Source organism: Saccopteryx leptura, chromosome 5 (genome assembly GCF_036850995.1).
Source record: "Saccopteryx leptura isolate mSacLep1 chromosome 5, mSacLep1_pri_phased_curated, whole genome shotgun sequence".
In the NCBI taxonomy this organism is placed as follows: domain Eukaryota; kingdom Metazoa; phylum Chordata; class Mammalia; order Chiroptera; family Emballonuridae; genus Saccopteryx; species Saccopteryx leptura.
This window is the reverse complement of record NC_089507.1, coordinates 405483-430629: the sequence shown is the minus strand read 5'-3', so window position 1 is coordinate 430629 and position 25147 is coordinate 405483. Positions and strand designations below refer to the sequence as shown.

Sequence of the window (25147 nt, the reverse complement as noted above, 5' to 3'; positions counted from 1 at the left end):
CCATCCTGGGCGTCGCCATGTTGCGACCAGAGCCACTCTAGCGCCTGAGGCAGAGGCCACAGAGCCATCCCCAGCGCCCGGGCCATCTTTGCTCCAATGGAGCCTTGGTTGCGGGAGGGGAAGAGAGAGACAGAGGAAAGCGCGGCGGAGGGGTGGAGAAGCAAATGGGCGCTTCTCCTGTGTGCCCTGGCCGGGAATCGAACCCGGGTCCTCCGCACGCTAGGCCGACGCTCTACCGCTGAGCCAACCGGCCAGGGCGGGAACATGAGTATTTTACACGGAACATACACCTCAGCTTGAACCAGCCACATTCGAGGGCCACTGCCACATATTGGGGACCAGTGCCACATTTCGGGGGGTCACTACCACATTTCTGGGGCCATCGCCACATTTCGGGGGACCACTGCCACATTTCAGCGCCACCGCCAATCACAGGGCCACACGCGGTCACAGAGTCACGCGGACCCGCTCCCCGACGTCCGGGAGGCACAGCTCGGAGGACAGTGCCCCGAAGCCTCCTCTGAGACCTGCTCCCCAGGGGCATAGCGGCGGCTCCCTGGTCCCCCGGTCCCCTGGCCCAGTCCGGTCCCTCCGGCCCCCCGTGTCCCCCCGCCTGTCAGCCAGGCCCCGAGTGCCCTCTCCCGGCACCCAGTGACCAGTGACGACGGACGGACGAACAGAGGCCGGCGGGCCGGTCTGCCTCGTGTCCCTGCGGTCGCGGCCTCACCTGACCCGGTGGCCGCCTCCCGGTGTCCTGGACGCTGACACGGGGCTCCTTCGCCAGGGCCTGGACTGCGACCTGCTGCCTCACAGGAGACTCACTGGGCCCGCAGTGACGGAATAAGACCGCCAGGTCCTCCGCTCGTGCTCCTCTCCTCCGACCGGCATGCAAAGCAGCCTGTGGGCGGGAGCGACTCACGCTGCGCGTCTGCCCACCACAACATCCAACCAGCGTTTTGGCGGGAGCGCCCACTCTCTGGTGCGCAGGCGCGGGGCCTGTGCTCAACAGTGTGCGCAGGCGCATAGTTGTCCTCCTGAGGCGCAGGCGCAGAGTCCTGCCCTGGGGCCGACGCCAGGGGCCTGGTCACCGCCTCGCGTGGGCGTGGCGTGGTGCGTGGCGTGGGTGTCGCGGGGACTGTGACAGACGCGAGGCATGGCCAGCTGGGTGTTCTGTAATCGCTGCTTCCAGCCGCCTTGCCGGACGTCGCGCTTCAGCCTGACTAGCTGTGGCCACGTGTACTGCGAGCACTGCCTGAGCAAAGGTGGGCGGGGCAGCGGGGACACTAGGCAGCTGGACTTCGGATGTCTGTGGGGGTCCCGGGAAGCTGGGCGGAGGGGGGAAGGGCGGGCAATCCCCAGGACTGAGAGGAAAGGCAGAGGAACTGGGCTCTGGAATGGGGACAGGCCGGGACACTGAGGCCAGTCCCTCTCGTCTCAGTTCGTGTGAACCCCGTGGAAGAAGAAGGGGACATGCAGGAAGAGTGGGGGGCGCCCCGCAGGGCTGCAGAGCTGGCGCTGTTGAGATCCACTTCTCAGCTGGGTAGTGGCTGTCCTGAGTCTGGCTGTATGGGACCAGGACAAGGGACAGCAACAGCCCAGCCGGGTATGTGCCACATGTGATGCCCCCGGGGGACAAGGGATGCGGGGCTGGGGCGCAGTGAGTGGGCTTGGACTTTGGGCTGCTGGGTGAAGAAGCGAAACTGGTGGGGGAGTGGAGTGGGGCCCGGCCCACAGGCCTGCTGAACCCGAGGGTCCTGAAGACGCCCGTGACGAGCATGTGCAGAGGGATGTTAGCACAGGCACGCGCAGGTGGAACTGGAATTTCAGCGGAGAACGTGGTTAAATAAGTGCTAGAGCAGGGGTCCCCAAACTTTTTACACAGGGGGCCAGTTCACTGTCTCTCAGACCGTTGGAGGGCCGGACTATAAAAAAAAACTATGGACAAATTCCTATGCACACTGCATATATCTTATTTTAAAGTAAAAAAACAAAACGGGAACAAATACAATATTTAAAATAAAGAACAAGTAAATTTAAATCAACAAACTGACCAATATTTCAATGGGAACTATGCTCCTCTCACTGACCACCAATGAAAGAGGTGCCCCTTTCAGAAGTGCGGTGGGGCCGGATAAATGGCCTCAGGGGGCCGCATGTGGCCCGCAGGCCGTAGTTTGGGCCCCCTGTGCTAGAGTCAGTGGATTTGGAGCACAGAGAAGAGAAACACGGGCAGAGCGTTAGCTCCCAGCTAGCAGTTGGGACACAAGCTTTCATTCTTAGGTGCTAGCACTGCCATTCAGGTAGTAGGAGCTCAGTACAGACTTATAAAATATGTATGCAGTGAGTCGATGCACGAGCTGTCCTTGGTGTTGCAGAAGTAAGGCCAAGGGCACAGAAAAAAACTTATTTTATCTGTTGGGTGGAGTGGGAGGAGTTCTTTTCAAATGAAGATGTTTGTATAAAATTGTAAGAAATATCTGGGATTGAAAAGTTTAAGTATTACTGATCTTTATAGTCACTGAGGGCATATTTACAAAACAGGAAAAAAGGATTGTTAGTTGTATAAATCTTCAGCTACATCCATGCCTACAGTGTCATCCACTGTTTGAAGGTGAAAAAAATATAAACGCTATAATTCTGTATGTTTTTTTAAAGAAGTATTATAAAGTCTGTATTTATATGTGTTGAAAAGCATTACTCACAACAATATAACATTTTCTTTTCTTCTATAGGTAAAAAGGATGAATGCTTGATTTGTAAAGTTCCTTGTCATACAGTTTTACTTTCAAGACAGGTATGTTGAAATCTGTAGTATCTGAATATTGCTCACAGTGTTTCCCTTTAAATTTGAGATACCATTTTTAGTCATTTATGGTGTCTAAAATTTCTGTTCATTTTGTTAGGTTAACTAGAAGACTTTACAGGATTTCTGAGTAATCAAAGTATAATTAGGATCTGGTTTCAAATATCTCATACAACCAACTGTAGATTGGCCTGTTTGTAAGTTTTCTGTGCCATGTTTCTGGAAATAAAAATGTGTCGAATAGATTTCTTCAGTACAATACAAGCTCTTGGGTTTGGTTTTTCATAGGGGTCCTACTAATTAAGAGGATTGGAGGAAAGTAGGTTTAAAATTGATTACTGTTGCAGTAGGGCTAAAACAATGCTTTTTGTTCTCTCTATAAAATACATCATTTTGGCCTGACCTGTGGTGGCGCAGTGGATAAAGCGTCGACCTGGAATGCTGAGGTCACCGGTTCAAAACCCTGGGATTACCTGGTCAAGGCACATATGGGAGTTGATGCTTCCTGCTCCTCCCCTAAAAACAAACAAACAAACAAAAAACACATCATTTTGACTTGTTTGATTTAAATTTAGTTACAAATAATTATTCTTTTATACTGAGGCTTCAAGATGTGTATTTGATCTGATGTTTCAATCTGTAAGAATTTTTTTTTCCTGATTACAAATATAAAGCAAAGTTACACATTATGCAGATGATACAGAAGATTATAGTGGAGGATGTGAACTCCTCAGATAACTATTTTGCAAAAACAGCAGCCAGGAGAGGAGCACCTGCTGTGTGTGTGCCACTGTGATTTGTCTTCTTACAAAAATGGTGTTTTTTCAGTTGACATATTCTGGGCACTGCAGATGATTGCGTAGCCTTTCAATATTTCCTACTGATAAACCTTTGGGTTTTTGTTTTGTTTTTCAGATTTTTCACTATTTCAAACAAGCCTACAGTGGACATTTTTTTACCAGTATCTCTGCATACTTAAAAGAATGTTTCCGGGCCCTGGCCGGTTTGCTCAGTGGTAGAGCATCGGCCTGGCGTGCGGGGGACCCGGGTTTGATTCCCGGCCAGGGCACATAGGAGAGGCGCCCATCTGCTTCTCCACCCCCCCTTCCTCTCTGTCTCTCTCTTCCCCTCCCACAGCCAAGGCTCCATTGGAGCAAAGATGGCCCGGGCGCTGGGGATGGCTCCTTGGCCTCTGCCCCAGGCGCTAGAGTGGCTCTGGTCGCGGCAGAGTGACACCCCAGAGGGGCAGAGCATCGCTCCCTGGTGGGCAGAGCATCGCCCCCTGGTGGGCAAAGCATCGCCCCTGTTGGGCGTGCTGGGTGGATCCCGGTCGGGCGCATGCAGGAGTCTCTCTGACTGTTTCTCCCCGTTTCCAGCTTCAGAAAAATACAAAAAAAAAAAAAAATAATAATAATAATGTTTCTGTAGCATAAATTTTTAGAAGGGAAAGCAAGGATACCCTGCGTCCAGGGGGTCTGCTTAAATGTGGGTCATGAGCTCCAGCTTTCCAGGAGTAAAACTCAAGCCCCTCCTGCACATAGCTCTGTAGCCTTGCCTCTGGTGGACACTTCGTCCCCAGGCCAGCAACTCTGACCTGCCACTGCTCCTCTGGAGACAGGCCCTGATCCCTGCCCCAGTTCTTTGTGGCAATGGCTTCTTTGTTTTGATGCCAGCGTGTGCATTTGCATGTGTGTGCACATACGTGAGCGGAGTTTCACAAAACAACACTTATTCTTGCTAAATGCAGTGCCCCTGGCAGCTTCTATTCTGAGTGGTCTTCTTTATTCAAACCAAGTGTCTTGTGACAGGCTTCCCTGGGTCCTGCATGGGAAGCACCCCTCTGGCTCTTACTCTGCCTGCACCCACTTCTTTGGCTCTACAGTGTGGCCACCCCATGTCATACATGTGTTTGTTGATTTGTGTGTCATTACAAAGTATCACACCACCTTATCTGTCAGGTGGTGGGTGACAAGGAAACAGAGCAGTGGTGACAGGAGCTCAGAGGGACCGGGGACAGGCCTCTGGTACAGGTGCTCTGGTTGGTTCTCCCCAGATTTCCAGAAAGGATAGCTGCAGTGAGGGGGTAAAGTCCCACAATGGAGGAGCCAGTGGCTTCTGGACTCCTAGTGGTCAGAGGTTAACACCTGAAAAGTTCTTAAGTGATCAGGGCACACTTCCTCAGGCCCACTTCACCTGGGGCCATGGGGAGCCACAGATAAGAAAGAACCCCCAGCAGTCAGGACCAGGGGCTAGAGACAGGGCAGGGGGGTGTCCCTTGGATGGCAGTAGCCAGCATGCTATCAAGGCAGCCCAGGGTAGGTGCCCCAGGACCCCCGCCTGCAGGGCCCTCATGATTACTGTGTCCTCCCACCTTCCCTCTTGCTACTAGAGGTTGATTCAGTTGTTCTGACCCAGTCCCCTCCCCCTCCCCATTAGACTTTGGTCATGGTGGGGATGGGCTGAGTTCATAAGTTGTAGACCCAATCAGGACCTAAAGAAGAGGACCACTGAGTTCCTGGGCAGTGGTGCTGATGCAGTGAGTGGGGTATTTTGGGTGTTCCACAGTGGGGGTGACTTTTCTGTGTAGGGAAAAGACAAGTGGACACCAGTGACCAGAATGGCAGGCTAGCCTAGCTAGGGGTCTGTCTTCAGCCCTGCCCCCTTTCTTCCTGGGCACATAACCCAGACTCAGTCACCCCACAGGCTTCCCATGAGAAATGTCAGTCGGGGCCCCGCCTCCAAAACAGCCTCCCAGACAGTCTTCACCCTCCCCATCTCCTCTGGCAGCTGGATGCTGAGGAACCCAGCAGAGCCGAGCTGCTGGCCGGAGGCTGGTCCCTGTGGAAGACCCCCTAGCAAGCACGGGCAAGAAAAATGCCCCCCCCCCGTGAAGTCCCTGAGGTTGGGGAGCTGCCACACCAATTAGACCATGTCAGCCTTCCAAGTGAGTTTTGAAATCAAGTTGTCAGTTCCCACACACAAAATCCCGTTGGGATTTTTAGTGGGTTTGCACTTAGTCAATAATGTAGGTAAAACTGACACTCCTGTAATACTGGCTCTTCCCGTCTGTGAACACGGCTCATGCCTCCATTTACTAGGACAGGCCCTGGCCTCTCAGGGATGACTTCCAGTTTCTCTGTGGGGGGTTGCACCTCCCCGTGCTGATGTGAGAAACGCAATTGATTTTTGTCTATGAATGTAAGTCTGGCGACCTTGCTAAATTCACCAGATAACTCTATTGGCTTAGCTGCAGGTTTTTCCAGTCTCTGGACACAGTCACGGTCTCTGAATGTTTGCTGCTGTCCTCATGCGTTTCTCTCTCCTGAGTCGGCCTGGACTCTGGTACAGTGCGAAGTAGAGACAGGGGCGACAACAGGTGGCTTCTGTCTCCCCTGATTTCAGGGTGGATGGCAGCGTTTTCCTGAAGTGCTGTGTGTGCTGTAGGTTTCTCTGCGAAGGCTTTTTATTGTGAACAGCGTTGAATTTTATCCGATGGCTTTTCTGTCACTGTTGGGATTATCAGTTGATTTTCCCACTTTATTTTGTGAGGGTGGTGAATGGCGCTTATTTTTAGAATTCTAAATCCACGCTGGCTCCCAGGAACAGATCTGACCTGGTGTAAGGCAACCTAGCGTGTGTGTTGAGATGAGCTGCATGTTTTGCACCTGTGTCCATGTGCGACCTGGCTCTGGTCCCCTCTCTTCTGTGTCCTTCCCAGGCTTGGGTGAATCGGGTTGGGTGGGCCTCATCAAAACAGGAGGTTCTGCTCATTCTCTCATTTGGGAGACTAGGGCTATTCGTAAAATGTGTGGTAGAATTCACAAGTGACACTATCTGAACCTAGGAGGGTTTTGACAGGAAGGTTTTTAACTAGGGATTTAATTTCTTTTTTTAGAAATTCAGAGTTCCTAATTTTTCTCCGGTCAGCTTAAGTAAGTTGTATTTTTCTAGGACTTGTATACTTCATCTCCACGTGTTTGCAGTTCTCGGTATTTTTAGTGTCGCTGAGATCCGTAATGATGATTGGTTTTCACGTGAAGAGTGGTTATTCTGTCTTCTCTTTCTCCTTGAACAGTCTTGGCATGAGTTTATTGACTTTTGTTAGTATTTTTGAAGAACTAACTTTTGGCTCTGTTTATCTTAAATTGGTTCTCTGTTTTCTGAGTTCTCCTTATCATCTTGTCTTCTTTTTCTTTGGTTTAGTTTGTTCTTTAAGATGGGTGCTTAGCATTGACTTTCTAAGCTTTTCCTCCTGACATGTGCACCACAGGGCCGTAGCTCCCTCTGTGCTCATCCTTGCCTATGCTGTTTTCATCATCTTCACCTCAGAATAACTTCAGATTTCTACTCAATTACTCTGCGACCCATGTGTATATTGATTAATTCAGAAATACCTGGGGCCCTGGCCAGATGGCTTGGTTGGTTGGAGCATTGCCCTGAAGTGCAGAGGTTGCCAGTGTGATCCCCGGTCAGGGCACATACGAAATACTTTGATGTTCCTATATCTCTCTTTCTCCCTTCCTCTCTCACTAAGATCAATAAATAAAAATGCAGAAATAGTTGGAGATTTTGATGATCACTTTTACACACCTTTGTTGAAATATAATACAGAAAAGCGCACAGATTAGAAGTGCGTAAGTCAATGAATTCTTCACGATCTGAACATAGCCAGCACGCAGCTCGCGGCAGCACTGGTGTGTGTGCCCCAGAGATCACAGCTGGTGCTCCTGCCTGTTAGAGCCCTATGTGGCCCAGGTTCTCCCGACAGGGCTGCCCCTCAGAGGCTGGAATTCCACCTTGATTATCTCCTTCCCACCTTGACTCCTAGCGTTACTGTGTCTCCTGTTCTCTCTGTAGGGAAATGAAAACCACACAGATATCACGGCTCCAGACAAAGGAGCCCAGGTTCCCACAGTCCCCTTCCTTCCGCCCTTCGCCTGTTTCCAGGCTCCCTTACCGCCTCGGAGGGTCGCTTTTCACCTCAGGGGAGTTCCTTTTGTCTTGTCCTTGAGTGGGGCCTGTTGGTGACAGTTCTCCAGAGGGCCTCTCTCTGCCTTCATTGTGATGCATATTTTCACTGGGCTTTAATTCTTTATTGAAAATGAATGCTGTCTATGGCTTGGATAACATCACTCCCTGTTTGCTTGGTTTTTCACAGTTTGGCTTCCCGGGTAGTACCCTGCTGAGCTTCAGGGAGATTCGACAATCTATCCAGGGACTTGGTCATTAGAGTGGCAGCTCTTGGCCTCTGCCCCACACACCCAATCCATCAGGTCTCTGTCTAATGGGGGGGGGGTCTTTGTCCAGTCAAGGTATCCAGTGAAGTCACTGCCATCTCTGTCCACTCAAGGTCTCTGTCCATGGAGAGTAGTCCACGCTGTCTGTGACTGGCAGTGGTCAGGTCCAGGAACCTGCTGTCCGTACGCCCCACGTGGCGTCTCTCTCAGGTCTAGAGAGAATTCTGCACCTCTCAGAGCAGGGTTTCCTTTGAGCTTAGCTTTTACTGTGGACTTCTTTAACCTTCAGTGAGAGCCCTTCCCAGCAGGCCTGGGTCTCACCTGACAGATAAGGGCGTGTGGCCCAGAGGGCTCTGCCAGCCACCGGGCATGCTGCCCTTCTATCCTTGGAGGCGGTGGCACTGCCCTCACCCACAGCCCCGGGCAGCCAGGAGGCAGATGCCCCAGTACCTTTTGGAGATGGTCAGAGAAGCGCTGGACCCTGCAGTGCATTCTGGATCTTCAGTCTGCTTTCGCCCTCTTGGCCGTGAGCGTGTGTCAGAGGCAGCAAGTGGGGACAATCACTTTCTTTCTCTTCCAGACGGAAGCAAGTATCCAGGAACTCTTCCTGGGCATAGACAGTCTGTGCAAGAAGTACTCCAGAGAGACCTCCCAGGTGAGTGTGGAAGTGGCGCTTTCTTCGTGGAGTCGTGCCGTGTGCTCGTCAGCTCTGGGAGCCAGTTTTAGGTTAATTCAGGGTCAGTGGTCTCTCACCCTGGAGAGCAGACCCCAGGGGCTCTGGAGTGGGGGAGGCGGTACCTTCTGCCCTTGCACTGTGTTCACTGTAAGGACACTGTCAGTGCCTCTCTGCTGTCCCTGTCCTGTTGCTGCTGAGATGAGGTGTCATTTGGTCAGGACGCCTGGCTGACCCTCACAAGCGGAGTACAGATTTTAGACTGTTGGGTTTGGACAGGGCCCTTGGTCATTGGGCTGCAGTGTTTGACGCCAGCAGACTCCGCTACCCCAGCCTCTGAGATTGTGGATCCATGCCTTCCCTAGCTCTACCACGTGTCTGACCTCCTGTATATCCCTGGACAGCCTGCGGTCCACCAGACTGTTTAGGGAGCTGCCCAGGAGAGGAACCCTTCCTCCACCCGCCCATCCTACCTTCTCCTCCTGCTGATGGTGCTGCCCCTGCTGGTGATGCCTCCCACCTGTCCCTCCCCAGTGAGGCTAAGCGGCAGGCCGAGGTCAGCACTGTTCACCCAGCCGTTCTCAGCAGCCATCTTGAAGACCGTGGTCAGCGAGTCCCCTCCTCTGGGAGGCTGCTCTCTGGCTCAGTGCCCACAATGTCATGGCTGTCCCCCGTCATCCTGCAGGCTCCCCAGGGGTACGCACGGATGCCCCAGGACACAGAGTCAGCATAAGGCAAGAGCCAGCCAGGGATGTGGGTCGACTTCATTGCCACATTCGCGGTGGGTCCCTCTCGCAGGCCAGGTCCCCCAGGGCCCAGAAACTACACGTGTTCCTGAACTGGGAGGTCTTTCCCCACAACACCCAGAACCCCAGGCAGCCCCACGCCTGAAACATTGTTGCCAAGGACGAGGCATTTCACACAGCCCGCAGAGCCTGGTGTAGCCTCAGAAGGCAGGGTGACAGGGTGACTGTCCTCATCTCAGACCACGTGCCCCATGCAGGGGTGGAAAAGAAGGACGTGGAGGCGGCTAGCTGGTGAGTGACCTCCCTCCGTGCTTTAGGTCACACCACCTCCTCTGTCACAGGCGCCAGGTGGGATTTCCAGAGGTCTCAAGAGATGAGGGGTTGCAGCTCATTTATGTCAACATGGTGGGTGTGTTGTTATTTTAAAATAAAAATATAGCCTGACCAGGCAGTGGCGCAGTGGATAGAGTGTCAGACTGGGATGCAGAGGACCCAGGTTCAAGACCCTGAGGTCGCCAGCCTGAGCGCGGGCTCATCTGGTTTGAGCAAAAGCTCACCAGCTTGGACCCAAGGTCGCTGGCTCGAGCAAGGGGTTACTCGGTCTGCTGAAGGCCCGCGGCCAAGGCACATATGAGAAAGCAATCAATGAACAACTAAGGTGTCGCAATGCTCAACAAAAAACTAATGATTGATGCTTTTCATCTCTCCATTCCTGTCTATCTGTCCTTGTCTATCCCTCTCTCTGGCTCTCTCTGTCCCTGTAAAAAAAATAAAAATATATTAAAATTTTTTCTCAGTATTAATTTCTAGTGGGGTAAACACTGACAGATAAAACCCATGTAAACAAAGCTCACTGGGTTCCTCAGTAACTTTAAGAGCGTAAAGCCGGGCGGAGGCCACATGGTGAGCCTGGGGCCTGCCCTGCATGCAGCCCTGTGTCCATCAACCCTCCGAATCCCTCAGGGGGTGCAGGAGCCAGCGGGCCGGCCAGTGTGAGGGGCTGTTGGTCGCTTTGACCACAGGCCCGTCTTCTGGAGATGGCTACGACCACGGAAGCACTGGAGGCCTGCTGTGGCCGGCCACTCTCCTTTACACAGAGAGGCCTTCTCGTTCCCTCCTGGGGAGACGTCCCTGACGCGAAATAGCAGCTCCGTCCCTGAGTCAGCGCAGTTGGGGCACACTCAGGACCACAGACCAGACCGCGTGCAAGGTGGGCTCACCTGCACGGCAGATGCAGCAGGCAACCCAGACTCGGTCACTGGCTCCCAGAATCCCTCGGTGTCTCTACCCCAGCTGCACCCCGCCCACCCAGTCAGGGCCTGCAGAGCAGTGTCAGGGTGTCCCTGCTTGGTGCCGTGGGGTCAGGAGGCCAGTGTGATCTCGTCGCTATTGCCAAAGGGCCCGCGTGGGGCTTGCCACGTGGGAGGGGACAGTGCCCTCAGTGGGACGTGCTCCCCTGTGTGAGGGCATCGCACAGAGACTGCAGTCCACACGGCACAGGCAGTGCCCCCCATCGGGGCGTGCGGGCAGGCCGGAGCGTGTCTGGGGGAACAAACAGTGTGGCCGTGTGCCACGCCACGGTCAGCAGCCAACTTGTGTTATCTTCTCAGATTTCAGAATTTCAAGAAAAACACAGGAAGAGACTGCTGGCCTTCTACAGAGAAAAGGTAAATCCCATCGCCTTGCCACCTCAAGGTGGCGACCTCGTGACTTCATGTCACACTCGTGACCCGACGCCCCGTCTCAAGGAGGAGGGCTGGTAGGGACATCTGTCCTGCAGACCTTCAGCCCGTTGCCTGGCTCCTGTCAAAATGCCCGCTTCCCTGCCTGACGGACATCCTCCTTCCTCACTTTGTAAACTAAAGGAAGGAAAATAAAGCTTCAGGGAAATAGAGCTCCCTCCTGGGAGCTCCAGCTGACTCAGAGCAAGGCCTCCAGGAGGGACAGGTGACCAGAGAGAGGCGGTGGGAGAGGGTGGAGTGGGCTGTCATGGCCTGGGACCATAGTCCACAAGACACACCCCCTGGGCCCTCCTCCTCACCTGGCTGGGAGTGAGGCAGGGCCTTTAGGGCTGTTTAGATGCTTTTCTATTCAATCATACCATTGTGCTTGTTTTTATTTTTATGTTTTTCTTTTTTTTTTCACTTGTATTTATTGATGTTAGATTTGTTGTTCCACTTGTTTATGCTTTCATTGGTTGTATCTTGTATGTGCCTTGACTGTGTTTGGAACTCCAATCTTGCCACATTGGGATGACACTCTAACCAACTAAACACCTGACCAGAGCATGTTTATTTATAATAAAAGTAGTTTAAAATAAAAAATAAAAAAAACCTTGAAGGTTGTGGAGTAAGTAGGAGAAGCGGCCAGGACTTGAAGCCACGGATCCTGCAGATTCTGCGGCCACCTCCTTGCATATGGAAGCTGCCTGGTGTCCATCCTGTGCCCTGCCACCTCTTGTGTGGGACGTGGCAGGTGGAGAGGTGTCACTGCCCCTTAGGCCTGGCTGGCCTCTTGGTGCCACCTGCCGTCTCCCTCCTAAGGTGCCCCAAGCCAGTCCTGAGGTGGGTCTGCACCAGAGATTGGCCAGGGGACCTGAGTCACTGCCCAGCCCCGGCCCCTGTGGGCAGTGTTCGCAGTGCTGTCCAGCCTGCCATGCCTGACCACAGCCCCGTCTGCCCCCTGGGCCCTCCCATGGAGCCGAGGCAGCTGCCATGTGACTCAGCGCTCTGACACGGGTATTACGAGTTTAGAGGATTCACGTGTCTTCTCTGTGCTGTCACTGGGCACAGTCAGTCTGGTGACTGGAAGTCACTGTGTTGTGTTTAGATCACCAGGCTGGAAGAGTCCCTCAGGAAGTCCGCGCTGCGGGTGGAACAGCTGCAAAGGTGGGTCTTCCTCAGAGCCTAGTGAGGTGTCTGCTCACCACCTCTAAGATCTCCGTCCTAACCGAGGGTAGAAGGAAGCACTTCTGTTTTCCAGCGGCTTCTGTCAGAGCAGAAGTGCGGTGGGGAGTCCAGGGGAAGCAACAGAGACGAAAAAGGAAAAGTGAAGAGCGTGAGTGGTTCCTTGGGGTCCCTGTGACCCCCCCAGATGCAGGGGGACTGGGATCAGAGTCAGCACCCAACGCCTGGAGAGCGAGTGTGCCTCTTCCCCAGCAGCGTAGCAGTCACGGGTGGTGGATGCAGGCCACTGGTCTTTCAGTCTGTGCCTGGTCAGTTAAGGTGGTGCAACCCTGTGCAATGCTGTTGGACACGGCAGTTTCCTGTTGAGTTTTTTTTAACATGCTGAATATTCTGAAATTGCGATGTGGGCGGCTGCATGTTTATTTAAAGGTCACAGAGTCAGTGGCCCACAGGGCTGCTGTCCAGCTGGTTGCATGTGTGGGTGACCCACACAGTGCGTGTAGGCACTGCCCCCCACCCCATGCATTGTGGGGCAGGCTGTAGAAGGAGCTGGGCCTGCTGGTGACACTGTCTACCAGCTGTTGTCATCGCAGGTGCTTTCTGAAGGTACAACCCAGGGTTGTCCCCAAGCCGAAAATGGCTTTAATGTTTCTAAAGGGAACAATAGCACGCAGAGACCTCCCTGCCTGAGCCAGACCATCCCGCCTGCTGTGCGTCTCATGGAGATAGAGACTGTAGTGCACGGGCACTCCCTTCTACTCGCCCCCCTTGGCGTGTCATTTCTCTCTGTGCAGTCCTGTCTCATACTCCTGGAAGTTACAGCCACTGCCTTTTCAGTTGTTGCTTTCTTTGAGTCCCCAGCTACTTTGTCTCCACCGTGAGGCCACAGGCTGGCCACCCTGGTGCCCGTGGGTGTCCTTCAGGCCACAGCCTGGATGCCCACTCTGCTACCACTCCATCGAACTTTATGTCACTGCTCTGCTTAGCACTTCTAGAACATTCCGGCCACTTCTACCGTGTGCTCCCTTGCTTCTGTGCTGCACGGGCAGTTCACTTCCTGCACCTGACCCCTGGGAGTCCACGCCTGTCTGATCACCAGGGCTGTCCCTCGAGGTGGAGCATTTCTGGCCCGGTGGCAGTCATGGCAGAGTCCTCCCACGGATGTGTCCTGTGCACGCCCGGTGTGGCTGTGTTGTCCTGCGTGGGGGTCCCCTCTGCACTCTGCCGGCCGGGCTCCCTTGCCCGTGTCCGCCTGAGCCTGGTCCCTGCAGTGCCAGTGTCTGTGCTGCTGGTTCTCTGTGCCCACGCTGTCTTTGGGGAGACACCCTCCCATGTGTCCAGCTTTATGGCCATTTGGAAGCAGGAGCAAGTGCCCTCCAGAGGAGCTGAGCCCCAGCACTGCCACTGTGGCCAGTCAGCCCCTTGCAGGTCTTCCCTGTGACAGGTGCTCGTCCGCAGGCCAGACAGTGAGTGTGGGCGGGGCCGTGCGGCCAGTGAGGGACCGAGGAGCACGGGGCTGGGCAGGGCGTTTGGCTCAGTCCTGCCGTTCTAGTTGGAAGTAAGTTTTTATGGGTTATTTAGTACCTGTTTCCCTCTATTTAGCATGAGGTCATCCCAGCACACAACTCTGGGCCTGATGAGAAGTCCGGTTTCAAGTAAGTGAGGCCACGCCCATGAGGGGACGGGCCTGAGGGTGGGGCGTGGGCCTCTCTCACACTGTGCTGCTTCATCACAGCTCCCTCAGCCACGCCCAGCAGAAGGCTGCGCCTGCCCCTCAGCTCCCCCGCCTCTGAAAGGTGCGTGTGTCCGCAGAGCTGGCCTGGGAGTTGGTGGCGGTCCCTGGGCAGCATTCACAGGTGGCACCAGTCCTTCTTTGACACCCTGCTTCTCTCCTGCCATCCCTTCACCCCCCAGATTCTTTTTTTTTTTTTTACAGGGACAGAGAGAGAGTCAGATAGAGGGATAGATAGGGACAGACAGACAGGAACGGAGAGAGATGAGAAGCATCAATCATCAGTTTTTCGTTGCGACACCTTAGTTGTTCATTGATTGCTTTCTCATATGTGCCTTGACCATGGGCCTTCAGCAGACTGAGTAACCCCTTGCTCGAGCCAGTGACCTTGGGTCCATGCTAGTGAGCTTTTCTTTTTTGCTCAAGCCAGATGAGCCCACGCTCAAGCTGGCAACCCCGGAGTCTCGAACCTGGGTCTTCCGCATCCCAGTCCAACACTCTATCCACTGCGCCACCGCCTGGTCAGGCCAAATCCCCAGATTTTGATGCTCAGCGATACCTCGCTCAGGCCCACCTGAGCTTGTGCCTCCCCCCCCCCCCCCCCGCGCAAATTCTTGCTCATCAGTTGGGGTGTGGTGCAGGCTGGCCAGTCATAGCTCTGTCCCCATGGCCTAGTGGCTGCTTTGAGATTGGTCATGTGACTCAGGCTGGACTCTCTTCTGTGACCCAGATGGCCAGGGCGGCTTAGAAACAAGTCTGCATGGGACAGAGAAACATGGGGACCATGCTAGAGGCCCCACTTAAGACCATTCCCTCCCTGGCTGCTGGTCCCTAAAGAGTATTCCTCCTTCACCTGTTTTTTCTTGAAATACTGGGGCTTGGGTCCACACCCAGCACAGAAAGTCCTGATGGCATCCTGGTGTGCTATCCTGGTCCCGGTCCCTGTGTCTTGCTGGCAGCCAGGAAGTGATTAAATAATTGATTCCCTCTACTCCCTTCCTCCCTCTCTTCATGTCTCCTCCCCTCCCTGCCTCTCTTCCTCTCTCCCTTCATCTCCTTCCTTTATGCCCTTCCACCCTGTAGGAAGCCCAAGTGATGTTTCCTTATCAGCCTTTGAGCCAATAAATGAAGAAGCTAATGTTTATTGAGCACTAACTGTGCACAGTGGGTGGGCCAGGCAGCAAGTGCTAATGAAAGCGAGTGAGTTGTTGCCACTCCAGGCAGTCACACAGGACTTGGAGAAGCCCCAGACGGCACCCAGAGGAGGACTACTGTGCAAGAAGGGCGCCAGGGCCGGCGCCCGGGCGTGGCCCTTCTTCCCGGGCTCAGCCAGGGTCTCCGAGTTCTGGGTGGGGTGTGTTTGGTCTTACAGACAGTGGGCAGCCAGTGAAGAGTTTAAGAGGAAGATGGCAGTGACAGGGTCCAGGTCTTGAGCCTGGCAGCCCATGAGTGCGGGGAAGAGGTAGACGAGTGTCCCGGGCACTTCATGCCTATGTGTCAGTTCAGTCTCAGGCCCAGTGAGTGTGTCCTGCTGTCTGTTTGCAGAGTGGAGCCCATGGATGTTGACCTCACGCCCTCCCCCATGAGAAGGGTGAGTCGTCTGTTCCCCCGTGTTGCGTGTTTCCCGGATGGTCCGTGCCTCATGCTTCTCAGCACCAACAGACATGGCCGTTCATTCCTGGCTGTGGCTGCCACAGGAGGCAGGGCTGTGCTGGCCACACTGGCGTGGGGACATGTGGCTGAGCCCGTGGCCGGACATCTGCAGGCCCATAGGAGTGAGGCCAGAGTGGGCTGTGGAAATGAAGGGGTGGCGGCCAGAAAGGGCACCTGGCTTCACATCGGGCGGCTCTCGTGTGTCCACACCCCGCCGAGGTCCCACGCACACTCAGCAGAGGTGTCCAGCGGCGGAGCTGCCTCTGTCGCTCGCTGCTCCCGTCCCGGGGGTGGGGGCTGCCTGGCAACGCTGGCATGTGCCCAGCTGGGGCGGGGCCTGGCCACTGGGCCCCTGCAACTGGCAGCACCATGCCTGGTCATCAATACCTGGATTTCCAGGTGACAGTTTTGCACCAAAAGTGAGGATTTACTCAGGATTTTTAAAATTCTGACGTCAGCCAAGAAGTTTGTTTTTTCTCAGAAGCGCCTAGTGAGTCCCTCATCCACTCACTGCTGTGGGTGCCAGGGAGCCCAGTGGGGCGCAGGGGGACACCCATCTCATGGGCTGTGTCCCAGGCAGACCTGGGGCAGACAGACAGGCGTGTCAGGCTGACGAGGGGCTATGTTCTCAGTGCTCAGGAGGCTCTCACTCTCCTGAGCGGCACTTTGCAACGTTACCCCGTTTTCTTTTTCCATTCTTAGCCTGAGCTAGTGGCTGGCCCGCCCAGAATCTCCCTGATTAGTCCACCTCAGGGCGGACGCATGGGTAAGTCGGTCCCTATAACATGACCCCTAAAGGAATGTCTATCACGTCCATCAGGATGTGCCCAAGGGTCATCCTAAACTCAGCACTCACTGTCCTCGCTCACAGCGGCTCTGAGCACCCTGCCTCTGCGCAGGTGACACGGCGGCGGTCGCATCCGCTCCTCGGAGCCTGTGCACCTGGTGTCACGGGCGACAGGTTCCCGCGCTCCAGATAATGAAATGACCTTAGATGTCAGATGTTTCTGATCGAATGTCTCAGAGGAAAATCTTTCTAAAATGCATCAAGTGGCATTGTTTTCCTGAGCGGAAATCACAGCCAGGGCTCAGTGTCCCATGGGGCAGGGGCAGTACTTGAGCCACCGTTTCTATGGGGCTGGGGCACTGAGGGTGACCCCTCCGTCATGCCCCGAGTCTCGAGAGGTTCTTGGATGGCTTTCTGCCTCCCCACCAGCAGCATGGACTTACTGCTCTGGAGCAGACCCTGCATGCTCATGGCCCAGTCCAAACCCATGGAGTCCCCAACCGACAGAGCCCAGGCAAGCGGGCCCTCCGAGCACTGCCCTTGTGGCCCCACAGTTGTTGACCTTTCGAGGCCTCGGGTTCCTCATCTCCGTTGACCACAGTCACCCCACAAATCCCTGTGGAGCACGAATGAGACGCTGCTTCCTGGACCCTGGACCCCTGAGCACGTGAGAGTCTGCCTGAGCGCCAGGCGACCCAGGGTCTGCTCAGTCAGGCTGGGAGGCCAGCCGGCCAGGAGACAGGCCGCACAAGGAGAGAAGGCTATGTTCACAAAGTCCTGGAGACAAGCCTCGGTCACACGGGGCCAGAGGAGGGGCACCGGTGAGGCCGGGGCAGGCTCTCACAGGAAGGAAAGGTGAGACGGTGGGAACCTGCTGGCCAGGTTTGGCCCTGGCTGGTTTACATGGTGCTAGCTAGCAGTGTCGGGTGCAGGGGCTGTCCCCAGGGGTCAGCGCAGCCTCGAGAATTAGGGCAGAGAGTGACACCAGACAGAAGGGGTGGGTGGCCCAGAGAACCGGCTTCAGGCAGGCTGGTCCTCACAGGCAAACCACTGAGACATGTGACGTAGCCTGCCCTGCAAGGGGCAGTTTGTCCAGGGCTAGCAAGGCCCCAAGTTGTCAAACTCTGAGAAAATACAAAAAAATTAAAACCAGATTGTCGCAACCCGCTGAGACGGTTTGCATCGCTGGTTCTCAGCTGTTCTGCATAGTCTGTGGGTCACCAGCAGCAAGTGTCCTCCCACGGTCCACACAGCCCAGGGCTACTTAGCACTGTGCAGCCTCAGGAAAGGCACTCTCCCTCTCTGATCCAGGGAGCCAAACCTAGCTGTTGTCTTCTCTTCTTACTCTGCCTTTCTTCTGTTAAAACTCCCCAATATGTGGATTTAAAGGAATTCAGGTATTTAAAAAAAGCAGTCTTTTCAAATTTGCCGTCTGGTGTCACTAAAGCAGGCATCCCCAAACTATGGCCCATGCGGCCCCCTGAGGCCATTTATCTGGCCCCCCACCGCACTTTCAGAAGGGGCACCTCTTTCATTGGTGGTCAGTGAGAGGAGCACTGTATGTGGTGGCCCTCCAACAGTCTGAGGGACAGTGAACTGGCCCTCTGTGTAAAAAGTTTGGGGACCCTTGCACTAAAGCATAGAACAGACTGTTTGCATACAAAAGAAGTTTCTTATAAACCCAGAAATGCCGAGGGTTTGGGTAGAGGTGACACCTTAGCTCCTCTGTGGGCCCCACTGCCCCCACCTTCTCCTCAGAGCTGAGAGCGTCTGGACTCAGAGTGTAGGGAAGCGTGAGGGTCTCCAGGCATGTATTGAACGCCCTCTGTACACCGGGAGGTCCCTCCCTAGCCAACCACGGGCAGTGGAGGAAGAGGCCACGGCCAGAGCTTGAGTGTCAGCCTGAAACCCCGTCGGACTGAGCAGCCCTGTCCCGGTGTTGACATCAGGCTGCTTGCTTGCTGGGGGGTTGCATGCGCTCAGTGCACAGTGGGTAAGAACTGGGTGTGAGACTGTGTGCTCCTGCCTTGTGGATGGCAGAGCACAGGGTGTGCAGGGACCTGCACAGTGGGGACATGGGTGGGGACAGCAGAGCCTGGCAGTCGCCACAGGTGTGCGTCCTCTCCTCTTCCCTAAGCAGGTAAGCAGCAACGCATTTACACTTTTGTCCCGCCCCCAGGCAGCGTGTCCCGCCAGGGCTCTCAGCAGCTCAGCCTGACGCCGCGTCAAGCCGGCCTGCCACAGGCTCTCAGGTAGGGTCCCGGGCAGCTCCCCACAGACGTCTGAAGTGGGAAGTGAGAAGCAAACCCCTGCTCATCAGCTCACGAGCAGTAATGCTCTTAGCGTCTCAGTGTGTTGCTTTTCAACCTGTCTTCACGTGTTCTGAGATTGTATCGTGTAGTCTGCTTTATGTTTTGCTTTTTTGAAGCTAAACTGTAACTGTGGCCATTGCCCTGTTAGTAGAAACTCCTTGTCGTGGCTGCAGCAGTTCATCGCAGGGACAGAGCAGGGTCCACAAGCCGTTCTGTGCAGAGTTGCAGGCGGCCAGGGAGCCAATGGGAAGGTCTGTGTCCCCCTAAAGCTACTTACAAAAGCAGGGGGGATGGCTTGGCCTGTGGGGTGCCATTTGCCAACCCCTGAACAGACTAGAATCCACTGGCCTGTGCCCATCGTCTTAGACATGGGCCCATTTCTCTGCTACCCACACAAGCACAACTGGACGTCTGTACCAGGCTCTTTGAGAGCCAAAGGGCAGGCCTCCGTGCCCCTCTCACCGCACCTAAGCCCCTTACTGGCTTCCGATGCCGAAGGCCATGTCCACACTTGGCCACCTGGCACCATCCAGCTGGTGGCCTCCGGCATCACCCCGTGCCACACCCACGACACTGACCCTCGATGCACAAGGCCAACCCCACCACTGCCTGACCACAGCCTGCTCCGTGACAAGACTGATGGCCTTCCTCACCCCTCCCCCACGCCTGGGAGACCCGGCCATCCTGGTCGGTGCCCACTGATTGTAGCTCCTGACTTTTGTTGGCATCAGCACAGAGGACAGGACAGTGGGAGGACCTGCGGAGAGCAGGCTCTGGGCCCTGGTGATGGCAAGCCCTGCGCATGGTCCTCAGAGAAGGCCCCGTGAGAGACTGCTGGCGGGCGCTGCATGTGCCCTGCCCCCCGGGAACCGTCAGCCCGAGCACAGCGTGGGGACATGCTTTTAAATCAACACATGGTCTTTAAAACTAAAAAATAACCTCTGTTTGAATTATGTTGCCGGTCATTTGAAGTGCTGGTGATTTTGTTGGTTGGATTTACTCCTAGGCTCTCACCTCTGCAGATCCCCTGCTGGGGGTCATCCCAGAGCCTGGGCCCCCAGGCAGCAGGCAGAGCAGGAGGAGGGGGCCTGCCCAACCTCGCCAGCTCCCTGGCTCCCGCACCCAGGCCGCCCATCAGCATCTCGGGGCTGCTGCAGAGGCAGCAGTTAGGCAAGTGCCCGCGGCTTCCCTGGAAAGTGCGTGTGTGAGCACATGGTGCCGTGTGTGTGCAGAGGCAGCAGTTAGGCAAGTGCCCGCGGCTTCCCTGGAAAGTGCGTGTGTGAGCACATGGTGCCGTGTGTGTGCAGAGGCAGCAGTTAGGCAAGTGCCCGCGGCTTCCCTGGAAAGTGCGTGTGTGAGCACACGGTGCCGTGTGTGTGCAGAGGCAGCAGTTAGGCAAGTGCCCGCGGCTTCCCTGGAAAGTGCGTGTGTGAGCACACGGCGACGTGTGTGTGGCGCATGACAGGATTTGGAATGTTTTTGAGAGTTGTGTTTCTGAGCTTTCCTTTAGAGCCTCCAGACTCAGTGGTGTTCACACGGGTGTCACTCTGCTTGTGACTATGTTTCCGCAGAGTCTGCCAGCCTCAGGGGAGTCACACTCGAGAGGTGACCCATTGCTGCTGTGTCCGCCCTGCGCTCTGCAGCCAGCCCCCTCGCGGGCCACCGGAGGCAGCAGACGGGTTGTGTGCCTCTTCTCAATGCTCTGATTCAGCAGTGCAGTTGAATAAAGTGGTTTTCTGATTATCTGGGGTGGCGTGCCTGTGACATGCTTGAAACCCTGATTCCTGAGACTCTCCTGACCCTGTGGATGTTGGAGTTCAGTGAGCATCATCTGTCCAGAGGTGTTGTGACCCCAGCTCTTGGGGGGGGAGATCTGCAGTCCCTGAGCCTGTGACAGAGTCCTGCCCACAGACCCACACGCAGGCGTGGCCAGTGGCTCAGGTCAGCTCCTGTGCCCTGCTGACCTGTCGTCTCTGCCAGTTCTGTTGTGCACTGCTTGTGACTCACGTGTGACACTGTGTTCCAAGGACTGTCTCCAGAGGTGGATTTTGTCCCGTGTTCTCCCCTGCTGGGCAGGTGACATGCTCACTCACGGCTGGGAGGGCATTGCACCCCCTCTCCCCCCACTGGCCAGAACCACACCGGGTTAAAAAAGAGGCTGTGGGGTTAATTATAACCCATTATGACACAGTTACTGAAACATGTCAAAAGGAGGGGGTGTTACATCACCTGGGTCGGGCAGTCACAGGCAGGAAGGAAGCTGAGAGCAGGCTGCACTTGATGCTTGCGATACACAGCCCGGATGAGCCCCTCGGGCTGCAGGAGACCCTGTTCACGGCACGTGGACAGCTACCCCGATGGTCAGTGGACAGATGCGTGTGAAGTCCATTGTTCAGAAACTTCTCAGTGGGTGCATGTGTTCTAAGTTGATTCCAGCCCCAGAAATGTTGAAATGTTGTAAATGCCCAGCGGTGTGTGCTGTGTGCGTACACACGCGCTCCTTGCGAAGTGCCACAGCCAGCCTTCCGTTGGGCAGACCCATGCTCACTGGGAGATGAGGGGCCACGAAGGGACGAGGTGGGGACCACTCTGCTCCTCCCTGGGGGCGTCTCTGACAGCTGCCAGGAAGCCGCCTCTCTCCCCTCCAACTGCTGCACTTCCTACAGGTGGAGGCTCGGTGTCTGGTCGGGGGCCGAGCCTCAGTCCATCATTTTAAAACCTCACTGTTTCTTCCATCACCTCACCTGCTTTTTAGGCACGAACGTTGATGCCACATGTTTATGTTCTTTCTTTATGTCATTTTTTCACAACCGAGCTGCATTGGGCCAGTGCGAGCCAGGTGGGTGTGGAACCGAGACCGGGCAGCACGTGTAGCCACTGCCCTTCCAGCTCTGCTGATTGGCAACTTCTGCTCTTCTGCTTCTCCTTTTCATTAATTTTCACTGGAAAAGCAAAATTAAATAAAATATCCAAACCCCAGCGTGGGCCCTGCTGTACACGTGGTGACAACACCAGGTGTCTGTGCAGGACCCATCTCCGGTGTGAGAGCCCAAAGTCAGCCCAGGAACAGCAGCTCGGGGCCCGGGCGGGGAACTCCCAGGAGCACGGGCTGCAGGCAGACCCGCTGGTGTGGGCCACAGAGGGAGGCCGGGCTACAGCTGCCCGCTGTCTTGTGCTGGGAGGTGGGTGAGGGCCTTCTTGCCGGCACGGGGGTCCACAGGCATGTGGCTGCTCCAGCAGCTGGGCTCCATGCCCGCTGTCCCACCCTTGTCCTGCTCCGTGGCAAGTGGCCTAGAGGCGGCCATGTGCCAGGGCCACACGGGAGTGTGAGGACCAGAGAGAGAGCCAGACCTGGATGTCCATGGCAGCCTCTCCCTGGTAGTCTCAGGAGCTCAGTTCCTCATCTGCAACCTTCCTGTCCCCCTGTCTCACATGAGAACTGTGGCAGGCGTCTGGACCCAGCTGCAGTCCAGCTGCTACACTGACCTCCAGAGGCCACCCTCTGGGACCTGTGAGTTTTCTTGCAGCCTCTGTGCAGTGGTGAGTCAGGCGAGGGGGTCAGAGTTCAGCTCCAGGGTCGGCCCACCCCCTCACCTGCCAGCATAGGTGAGGTCCCTCACCCAGGGACACAGGAGGCCCCGGTCGTGTCACCGCCACATGAAGTTGCCAGCAGAGTGGGACTTGGTGCAGACAACCGTCTGCCTCCAAGTTCCCCGCATGCCTTATGTTAAATCTCCCAGAAACGTCCAGAGCGTAAGCATTTTCATTGTGGTTCCTCTTTGCTAAGCGACTGAGTTTTGAGGAAAAAAATCCTTGAGATGAAGGCAAGTGTGTATAGCCAGCAGATGTCACAGTCGCACACAGCCCTATAGGGAACGTCCTGGAGGAGTGACATCCTCTGGGTGCCGTGGTAACGTCCTGGAGGAGTGACATCCTCTGGGTGCCGTGGTAGCACCACACTCTGCAGAAAACAGTGGCGTTCTCCTTCAAATGGGCAGCACTTTGTTCCTTCTGCGTGTTCGCTGTGATTCGCGCTGCTGTTGATGTTTGGAAAGCGGCAGAGTGGAGCTTTAAGCGCAGCTGGTGACAGCCGCAGCACACCCGGGTCCCATCCTTGTGGGTCACAGGCAGGTCTCACACCGGGTCCTGCAGGACCTCCGCGTGGTTCCACTGCGGGGCGCCAGAGGGCGCTGGACCGGGCCGCGGGCGGGTGGACTCGGCAGTGGAAGCAGACGGCGGCAGGGAACCAGGGCGCTGAGCCCGGGACACGCCTGACTTCACGGTGCCGCCCCCGCGAATGGAGATGTCAACACAGACCGGGACGCGTCTGTGTCCCTGCCGTTTACAACGGGTGTGGGCGTCCCCCGCGGGGCGTCTGAATACTCTCTGTGGATCGGAGCAGGTCGACTCGCAGCCGCAGGGGCAGCACTCGGCCGTTGAGAGGTCCCCACGGAGCCCCACGACCAGTCAGTCCCGAGCTGTGCCCTGGTCTGTGCAGCAGACCCCCAAGTGCGGAAGGTGGGTGAGGCGGCGGCTCAGTCCTGGTCTGTTATACCCAAGGTCCGTCAGAGGCGCCCACGGGTGTGTCCCACACCTAACCCGTGTAACAAACACACTGCCCTCTCCGGCTGCCATGGAACCCTTCACGGTGTATCTTCTGTCCTAGTTCTTATTTTGTTTCTCGTCTTGTTCTAATTACAAGGTGAGACCCGTTCATTCAAGCCTGAGACTGAGCGAGTGGGAGGCCTTCCACCGGCGCTGGCGCCACAGGAGCCTGGAGATGATCCGGCTCACGGGGCCCCTCCCGCCCCCCCCCAGGTCCTCCCTCTCCCCGTGGCCCCGCCCAGGACCCCGCCCAGGCCGGCGCCATCTCCTCGGGCAGCTCAGCCCCTTCCAGACCGGGTCTCAGACCCTGCTTTGGTGTCAGGTCACTCTGGGTTTTAATAAGAACAGGACCACAGGCAGGTTCTCTAGTTGCCAGCTCCGTTCTGAGTTTGTCCCGCGGCTCCTGTGGGCTGAGTGGGGAGTGAGCAAAGTCATACCTAACACCCCACTGTCCTCAGTGAGCCTATCGCCGCACACACGCCCCCAGTACCTACAATGGACAGGGCTCAGGAAGGACACCAGGGAGGCACAGCCACCAAGAGCACCCTAAAGCCAGCCCTGACCCAGGGGACCAGGGGCTGGGGGAGGGGGTGATGATTCCTTCAGGGAAGGGAGCCACGGAAGCAGATCCCAGGGGGCAGAGCCACGGGGGCAGATCCCAGGCAGACAGCGCCGGGAGGGGGCTCGCCTGGAAGGCAAGAAGATTTGTGGGTTCTGGATGATTCCTGGATGACAGAGTTTCAGGGCTGACACCGGACAGGGCTGGGGGAGTGGGACTGGGAGGTCAGGTCAGAGGCACACACAGCAGGTAGGTCTGGGCTCTGCAGCCCCCGCTGCTGACCTGCCAGCTCAGGACGCCTGGTGCTCCTGCGGCCCCCTGCCCTTGGTCCCCTGACCGTCTGGGACCCCCTCCAGAGGCACACAGCCCACGCACACAGCCGCCTGGAGAGCACAAAGGTCCTTTCACACCCTCGGCTGTGATGCGAAGGGAGGCTTTGAATGAGGGTTCTTTCAGACTCGGAGGAAATTCCTAAAATTCTTAGTTGGTAATTCTGAGTCTCTGCACACCAATTCCGTGTCCTGCTTAAGGGCCGTGCAGCCAGCGCTCTGGTGATGGGTAGGGGGCGCACGCCCCTCTCAGACCCCAATCCAGAAGTCTGGCGGGTAAGGGACGGTGCCCAGCAGATTGGGCCCTGCAGCCTGAAAGCTCCCATTCCTCCCACGGGAGCTCAGCAGACATCCACAGCCTGGTTCCTGTACTCGAGGTCCCTGCCACCATCTGTACAAGACGGTGCCCCAAACGCAAGACAGCCACCACAGCACAGGTGCTCTGCGCACAGAAACCGCATTCGTCCCGTGAGGGGCATGTGACCGGCACACAGGAGCAGTGCCCCCCCACCCCCAGCCCATTACCAGACACCAAGGATCTGCTCAGTGTCCACCTGTCGGCCCCTTGTCTTCACGTCCCGTTAGAAGGAACCTCCACTTCCAGGAAAGTCACAGAGCAAGTGGAGGCGGAGAGCCCTGCGTGCCTCACAGTGGACAGCCGGCCCGTTTGCTTTACCACGGGGACTGAACGTGCACACGCACACCATGGGCTTGCACATGTATGCACACACATTCACCCGCATGCTTGCCCACATTCTCTCCTGAACGAGGACCATGGACGTCGGTCTATGTTTCAAGTGTGTGG

At 55.9% G+C, this 25147-nt stretch overlaps 1 protein-coding gene across 1 annotated transcript; it reads left to right on the top strand.

Annotated features, from left to right (window-relative positions):
• The first annotated feature begins 1153 nt into the window (after positions 1-1153).
• RNF212 (ring finger protein 212) lies at positions 1154-24435 on the top strand. Its single transcript, XM_066385188.1, has 15 exons — positions 1154-1262; positions 2733-2794; positions 8621-8695; positions 11070-11126; positions 12289-12347; positions 13968-14020; positions 14101-14161; positions 15643-15688; positions 16453-16516; positions 18717-18789; positions 19856-20053; positions 21877-22031; positions 22232-22389; positions 23252-23367; positions 24303-24435. Exons 1-15 carry the CDS (start codon positions 1154-1156, stop codon positions 24433-24435), a joined length of 1419 nt encoding a protein of 472 aa, XP_066241285.1.
• Positions 24436-25147: the final 712 nt, after the last annotated feature.